At 44.9% G+C, this 8,243-nt stretch overlaps 1 protein-coding gene across 1 annotated transcript in view; it reads right to left on the bottom strand.

Moving 5' to 3' along the window:
- Positions 1-5,548, bottom strand: part of ADAM22 (ADAM metallopeptidase domain 22) — a 72,372-nt gene extending 66,824 nt beyond the window's left edge. Inside the window, exons 1-2 of the mRNA XM_010146162.1 lie at positions 5,502-5,548; positions 4,897-4,963 (exon numbers count right to left, since the gene is read on the bottom strand). Coding sequence (XP_010144464.1) covers positions 4,897-4,963; positions 5,502-5,548 — 114 coding nt within the window. The remainder of the gene's footprint in view (positions 1-4,896; positions 4,964-5,501) is intronic.
- Between the last annotated feature and the right edge of the window lie 2,695 nt (positions 5,549-8,243).

The raw sequence follows: 8,243 nt of genomic DNA, 5'->3' as shown, positions 1-8,243 counted from the left end.
GGTGTTGTTCAGCAGTCCTGCACTGAGAAATGCACGGGGGAAATGTATATGTATTTTAAAATACACCTCTCCTTACATCACTAAGAAGGCCAAGAAGAGAGGAGGCCTGCAGCTTGGCAGCGGATGGCAGACTGACTTCTTTCTGTCACTGTTTCTCTACCAAAGCAGCAAGAGATGTTGCCAGGCCACCTCTGTTTCTGCCTACAGCCAAAGACAAATAGCACAGGGGTGGGTAAAGAGAGGCTCATCACATCAACTGACAGAAATCTGGCTCCTTTCCGAATTACTACTTCTCCTGCTTAAGAATATGCTGCGTGTATATTTTGTGATTTATTTATGTTGCAGCCGTTTGCTAGCTATTTTTAAATATGTATCTATGCAATTTGCACAATCTCTAAAATCCAGTATAATAATTACGTTTTGCTTGGTGCATATTGTAAGTACCAATTTAAAGGTGGTTCTACTGGTTACATTAAACAGTCTCCACAGAAATTGAAGGTACTAAATCACCAACATGAAAAATTCTTGTATTTGCAGTAAGATTTTCCAAACATTTTATGTAAAACTGGAGTTCAGTTTCTCAAATGCAAAATAGATACTGCTGGGCTTTTCAGAAACTGTTTGACAATGAGCAGGGCTCTCCACAGCACTTACAGGTGCTCTCAAAAATACTAGTTGAGTCAGAGGGATGGATGGAATACACCTGTCTCTAAGAGGCAAGGGAATCTTTGGCAGCAGGCTGGCCAACTTAGTGAGGGGGACCTTAAACTGAAGAACTTGGGGGGCAGGGTCAAGATGGCAATGCTCATACCATCTCACCCAACTGGGGAAAAAGCCAGGCCAACCAGAGCACCAACATATGTTCCTTAGCTGCCTTCCAAGATGAAAGCCAGAAGGCCAACCACCTCAAGGGTGTGTACGACTATGGCAGATCCTCTTGCACCCCTCCAGGGAAACCTTCTTGTTCAATTAAGCCTCTGAAATGCCTCTACACCAATGCACACAGCACAGAGGATAAAAAAGAAGAACTAGAGATCTGGCTGCGGTCGCAACGCCATGATCTCATTGCAAGTACAAAGACATGGTGGGATGGCTTGCATGACTGGAATGTCATCACAGACAGCTAAGTACTTGTTAAAAAAGACAGACCAGGCAAGGTGGTGGTTGCTCTTTCTCTGAGAGAGCAAATGGAATGTACTACTAGGCTCTGCCTTGGGGGGGATGAAGACTGTCTTGAAGAAACTTGACATAGGTAGCAGAGGAGCCAACAAGGAGAAGCGTGCTGCTGGATCTTGCACTAATGAACAAAGTAGGTCTGGCTGGGGATGCAAAGGCTGAGGGCAGTCTTGGCTGCAGTGACCATGAGATAGTGGAGTTCAGGATCATGCAAGAAGAAGCAGGGCAGTAAGATTACAACCCTGGACTTCAAGAGAGCTTATTTTGACCTCTTCAAAGACCTACTAGAGGAAACCCATGATTAGGACTCTAGAAGGTAGGAGGATCCAAGATAGTTAATAATCAAGCACTACTTCCTCCAAGCTCAAGATCCCTAGGAGAAAAAAGTCAAGTAGAGGAGGCAGGAGACCTGCATAGAGGAGCAAGGAGCTTCTGGACAAGTTCGAATGGAAGAATTAAGTTCTTGGCGTGTGGAAAAAGGGACTGGCCACTTGGGAGGAATACAGGAGCGTTGTCAGAGTACGTAGAGATGCAATGAGGAAGGCTAAGGCCCTCTTGGAATTAGATCTGGCAAAGGATGTAAATGACAACAAGAAGGGCTTCTTCAAGTACAGCAGTAGGAAAAGGAAGACTAAGGAATGAGGCCCTCTTGGAATTAGATCTGGCAAAGGATGTAAATGACAACAAGAAGGGCTTCTTCAAGTACAGCAGTAGGAAAAGGAAGACTAAGGAATGTGTGGGCCCACTGCTGAATAAGGTGGGTGCCCTGGTGACAGAGGATACAGAGAAGGAGGAGTTACTGAAAGCCTTCTTTGCTTTAGTCTCTACTGCTAAGACTGGCCCTCCAGAATCCCAGTCCCTGGAGGTAAGACAGAAAGTCTGGGCGAAGGAAGACTGTCCCTTGGTTGAGGAAGATTGGATTAGAGAGATCATTTAGGCAAGCTGGATACCCATAAATCCTTGGGCCCTGATTGGATGCACCCATGAGTGCTGAAGGAACAGGCTGATATTATTGCTCAGCTACTCTCCATCACTTTTGAAAAGTCCTTCAGGAGGACTGGAGGAAAGCAAATGTCACTCAGTCTTCAAAAAAAGCCAAGGAGGAAGAAGTAGGAAACTACAGGCCAATTGGCCTCGCCTCCATCTCTGGAAAGGTGATGGGAAAAGCTCATTCTGTAGGTCATCTTAAAGCATGTGGAGGAAAAGAAGGTTATCAGGAGTATCAGCATGGATTCTCCAAGGGGAAATCATGCTTGACCGAACTGATAGCCTCCTGTGATGGTGTGACTAGCTGGGTAGATGAGGGGAGAGCAGTGGATGTTGTCTGTCTCAACTTCAGCAAGACTTTTGATACTGTCTCCCATAACATCCTCCTAAGAGAAGCTTAGGAAGTGTGGATTAGATCAGTGGCAACTGAGGTGGATTGAGAACTGGCTGAATGACAGAGTTCAGAGGGTAGTGATCAGTGGCACAGAGTCTGGTTGAAGGCCTGTAGCTAGCAGCGTTTCTCGAAGGTCAGTACTGGGTCCAGTCTTGCTCAATATATTCACCAATGACCTGGATGAAGGGAGTTTGCTGATGATACGGAACTGGGAAAGGAGCTGACGCACCAGAAGGCTGTGCTGCCATTCAATGCAACCTGGACAGGCTGGAGAGCTGGATGGAAGGGAACCAAATTAAGTTCAACAAGGGCAAGTGTAGAGTTCTGTACCTGCGGAGGAATAACCCCATGCACCAATATAGGTGACCTGCTGGAAAGCAGCTCCACAGAGAAGGACCTGAGAGTCCTGGTGGGTAACAAATTAACCATGAGGCAGCAAAGTGCTCTTGCAGCCAAGGTGGCCAATGGTATCCTGGGATGCATTAAGAAGAGCGTGAATAGCAGGTCAAGGGAGGTTCTCCTCCCCCTCTACTCTGCCCTAGTGGGGTAACATCTGGAGTAGTATCCACTTCTGGGCTCCCAAGATCAAGAAAGACAGAGAACTACTGGAAAGAGTCCAACTGAGGGCTACAAAGATGTTTAGGAGACTGAAGAATCTCTCCTACAAGGAACGGCTGAGAGACCTGGGTCAGTTTAGCTCAGAGAAGCGAAGACTGAGACGGGATCTTATCAATGTTTATAAATATCTAAAGGGTGGGTGTCAAGAGTACACCACCGAAAAGAGTACCAGCCTCTTTTCGGTGGTGCCAAGTGATAGGATGAGGGACAACAGGCCCTCCCAACAAACTACGACACAGGAAGTTCCATTTGAACATAAGGAAAAATGTCTTTACTTTGAGGGTGATGGAGCACTGGAACAGGCTGCCCAAAGAGGTCGTGAAATCTCCTTCTCCGGAGATATCCAAAACTCGCCTGGACATGATCCTGTGTAACCTGCTCTAAATGAACTTGCTCTAGCAGAGAGGTTGGACTAGATGATCCCCAGCGGTCCCTTCCAAGCCCTACCATTCTGCCGTTCTGTGATACTTATTTTTAAAGAGGTACTGGGTGCTGAAATTAGCCTCCCTCAGTGTCTGGCACCAAAATATACTCAGCAGCCTGCACTCCTCCAAAAATCTTTTGGTATTTGAACTTTTCTGAAAGTGTGCCCATGACTGTGGCCAATGGGCTCTTTCAAACATTTTGTCGCAGCAGCTGCTTCCCTCCCCTCCGATTCCAGATGCTCGGTTGCAAAGAAGTAAAAAGTGTATGTTCCCCTTTCTGCTGAACCCCTGGAGCAGCAAGTGAGAAGGAGGCAAAAGAGCATCCCCACAACTGCAGCAGCCCCAGGCACTCTTGCAAGATACAATGAAGTTTGGAAAGGGAAACAGCAATGCCCTTCCTTTGCACAGCAAGGTGCCACCCAGCAACCCTTTTCACTCGAGGCCCTCTCGAGCACCTAGGTCAACGCAACAATGTCGGTTCTCTACTTAATGTGAGTTTGAGAGTACTAAGTGATGCAGTAATAGGCATGCCTGAAGGTACACCATGACCCTGCACAGTGGATAACTAAAGGGGAAACAATCTCTGGGCCCCTGGAGACTGGGAGATGCTTTGCCCAGAAAACACTGTATGACCTTCTGGAAGGTCTGATTGTCCTGTATTGTCCCCATGCCATTAAATAGTACTTACATGAAAAGAGCCACTGATTTCAAGCATTTCGTTGCTTACTCAAGGCTTACTCATGAGAAACAGATTTGTCCTAATTCAGTGATGGGACTCAGACAGATTAACTTAGCTAACTTGTATATATACCTTGACAGAGACAAATGGATTGTTTTGTTCTTATTAATATCAGCTATTATCTTCATTTCTGCTTTGACGCATATTCTGAATCTGAGTCAAGCCTTCTTGTCTGTAGAACACAGCTGACTGAGAAATTAGTCTTTACAATTCAGTGGAACACATATATGTTTGCCTCAGTCTGATAACGTATGCAGACTATTATCAGAGAGTAAAAAGAAAGCAGATTTCAAGTTTGCAAACGCTAGAAAGGGATAAGTCAAAGGAAACAAATATCTTCAGCTACTCAGTGGCTAAAGGATTCAGCTACTCAATGGCTCATTAGAAAAATTTAAAAAGCTGAAAAGTTAAAAGACAAGAAACGTGTTTGCCCTGCAAGAGTAAAACAAATGACCAGAAAAATCAGATAGCTCTCCTTTCAAGAAAACAGGTGGGTTTGCATTAACATGAAAAGCAAAGCAAGTTAAAAAAGCAAAGCATAAAAAGGAAATTCTTACTTTAACTTCCACTGTCTTCCCACCTTGCTCGATATGCCTCTCCAGATACTCAGAAGACAGGAGGTCACTGCAAGAAGAAGAAAAAAAGAACCATAAGTTTCACACATGTACTCAGCAAGTACCGATTAAACATTTACATGTGAAAAGAGCAAAATCTGCAGGATACTTTTCCCAAAATGTTCATTAAAAAATCACGGAAACAACCACCTCCAACGGAGTTACACAGTGCACGGGATACATTGATTTTTTTCATACCAGAAGGCAGGACAAGGAAAACTGAAGGGATAGTTCTTCATAGAAGGTTCAAAAACAGCCACCGATAATGCTTTTAATTCAAGAATCTTTTCTATTTGCTGCTAGAAGCAACCTGTAAGGAATTCAGGTGAACTTTAAAAAATGAAAAAAGTAGATGAGAAACCAGTTGGCATCCCTCCTGCAGGCAGGCCATATCTGAGGGAAAACAGCAGCCGCCGCCAGCAGTCTCCTAAGGACACAGTGGCACAATACCGAAACAGCCTTATAATACCAGTATGGTGAGCTCAGGCTCACGTTAAATGTGTAAGCAAAGCCATCAGCTACAGGAGCCACAGCACGCTCACCCTCACGACCAGCTCTGCCCAGTGCAGGCACTAAGGCCGGCAGCAGGCGCCATGCCGCCCTCAGGTCCCAGGACAAGCCTCCCTTGGGACCCATCCCTCACACTTGCCCTCCCTGGGAGCCCTGTAGCTTTAGCAGCTTTGGGAAAGTGCTCTGAGCAACAGCAAACCCAGCCGCAAAAGCACACAGGACTTTGGAACAAACTCTGAAGAGGAAAAAACAATCAGACCTGAGGCAAATGTATACAAGGCACATGCAAGCTGTATTTACCACGACACTTCAATGCTACACCAGTCAAATCCTCTCCCTCCTAAGTTATTTTCTAGGCAAGCAAATCCTCTACACCAGAAATTCTACTAAACATTTTGAAAGATTGCAAAATTCTGCTGAGATTAAATCTGTAAAAAGATTTGATATTGTCCCACTTAAGAGGTGATTAAACTGGAAAAGGTGAAGAATTGGTACAGAAAACCTAACAGGCGCGCTGACTGGCAGGGAGGAGGCAATAAGCACACACTGTCTCGGCGGAGAGGCAAAACTGGATGTTTCTCCTTCAAACCGCAGAACACCCAGGCTAGAGGCAAACTGGCCTGTTGTGGGAGGGCAAGGACAGCAGAGTGGCACCCAGGGCAGCAGCCGCTCAGCTTTCCGGAGCTTTGCCCCGACTACACAGGCAACAGGGCCATGGACCTTTTTGCTCACCTAGGCACTGGTGACTGCCCAATCAGTCACCAATGAGTGAGCCCCAGCCAGAACACGGTTGGTAGTATGGGTCCATCCATATCAGCCCAACAAGCTACCAGCTTGGTATTTGCACTAACAACCCAGGCGCAAAACTGAGGAGCACTCTAACGAGGTATGCTGATAATGCTAATTTGGAAAGCATGGGGAGTAAAGACGAAGATTGAAAAAACTCCCACAGTGAAGGGCTGGATGATCTTCAGGACTGGCTATTAGAAAGAGGATCAAACTCAATTGTACAATCAGCAAATTTATGCACTTCAGGGCTGGAGGGAATTTCTATTGTGCTGTTTTGGAGGACCTGGTTTATGAGGAAGAGAGGCATGACTGTACTTGTTTCTGGCAAAAAGATTTGCCAGATCAATAGGGTGTCTTTCTGAAAAGCACAGTTGTCATGCCAGAATACATCAAAGAAGATGTATTTCCAGTCAAACTGTGGTAAGATTAATACCGCTGTCCAAACGAGACCTCTTTTCAAATGCTGTGGACAGGTACCAGACAGCTTTACTTAGAATGTTCAATTACCTGGAAGCACAGAGAGGCTTCCGAGATAACCAGGGAATGGAAAGCTCCTGGAGTCTAGCAAAAAATAGAGATGTGAGGGGATCTGAAACCAGAGTTTATACACCAACATGTAAAGGTAGTAAATTAGGCTGTAGGAGATGTTGGCAGAACCTCAAACATACACGGATTGTTAATGACTCAATGGAAACTAGATGTTAAAAAAAAATACTTTGTATCTTAAGGGCAAGTGACGGAGACAACAAAAAGTGGGATGCTAATAAACTTCTGAATGGGAGCATCCATGGGATCCATGGAGGTGGAGTGCCCTCAGTCAGTGAGTTCACAGCTGGTTGCTGCTGAAAGCAGGAGGTCCCCTCAGCAGCAAGCGTTGAACGTACCTCGTGTCAGCACAAGCACTCATCAAAATAATCTCAGTGTCAGAACTAACACTGGTCAAAATACACTCAGTGTTAGTACTGACACTCGTCCAAGTACACTTGGAAGTGTTCAACAAACCTACAGGTTTGCTGCATTAGGTAATTCGAGTTCCTTGTGAGGAGGTACAATAATTCCAGAGGTGATGGAAAGAAGGGAAAATACCTGAGCAGTTGTCAACAGGGGAGGAAGAAAGGGCAAGCAACTCCCTCACCCACTGCAGGACTGGCATGACCAGCTGCCCCCAGATTTACCCTCTAGAATCCCCTTAATCCTGGTCAGGCCCACATGTTGATGCTTTGCACAGCAGCCTGCGAGTGAACCATTATTTAGGAGCACCTGAAAGAGATGCTGTTCTTTGAGTTACTGATTACAATCCTCTAATTCCTCTTCAATGTGAATATTAAATATTTAGGATACTCATCCACCTGGGAGAAGCTCAGAGACTTCTATAAGGTCTGTGGGTTTTTTCTCAGATTTAGAAATTTAGACAGAAGCTCTCTTAAAATGTATTTAGTTTAGCTTGCTGAAGTTAGATATATAGTTTCTCAGCATTCACTACATTTTATTTCCCGCAAAAGTCTATGCTTCCACAGGTTTACTAAAGCCACCTCTATAGCTTAGGGCTCTTCTTTTACTCTCAGCTATTTCTGGAGGACTCAGTTAAACTAGGGTCATCCTCCTTATCTGATGGTCACCAGAGGTTTTGTGCAAAGGAAGACAGAAGAGATGATAAAATAAAAAAATACTAAAGCATACAATACAAAAGACAGAGATCAAACAGCGACTTAACTCCAAGGGAGTTTACAGTTGTATTTGGAGGCATGACAAGGAGAACCCCGCGTCTTCTCATGCGGATCAGACAAAATTACTGCTTTTTAAAAGATACTGCTGTTAATGTTTTTATGTTCTGGAAGATCGTATGTTGTGTTCTCAAAGCTCTGGAAATCACGTCTGGCATGAAAAAACAAAGAGATTGATCATTCTCTGCCTTGTACAACACAAGAAGGAGAAGGTAACAGAAGAGTCCAGTAAGCTCAAAACTAATAAAAAGAGACCTTTTCTCACAC

Source organism: Buceros rhinoceros, unplaced genomic scaffold (genome assembly GCF_000710305.1).
Source record: "Buceros rhinoceros silvestris isolate BGI_N320 unplaced genomic scaffold, ASM71030v1 scaffold11072, whole genome shotgun sequence".
NCBI lineage: Eukaryota > Metazoa > Chordata > Aves > Bucerotiformes > Bucerotidae > Buceros > Buceros rhinoceros.
The sequence above is the reverse complement of the archived record's forward strand: the minus strand, read 5'-3'. Positions and strand labels throughout refer to the sequence as shown.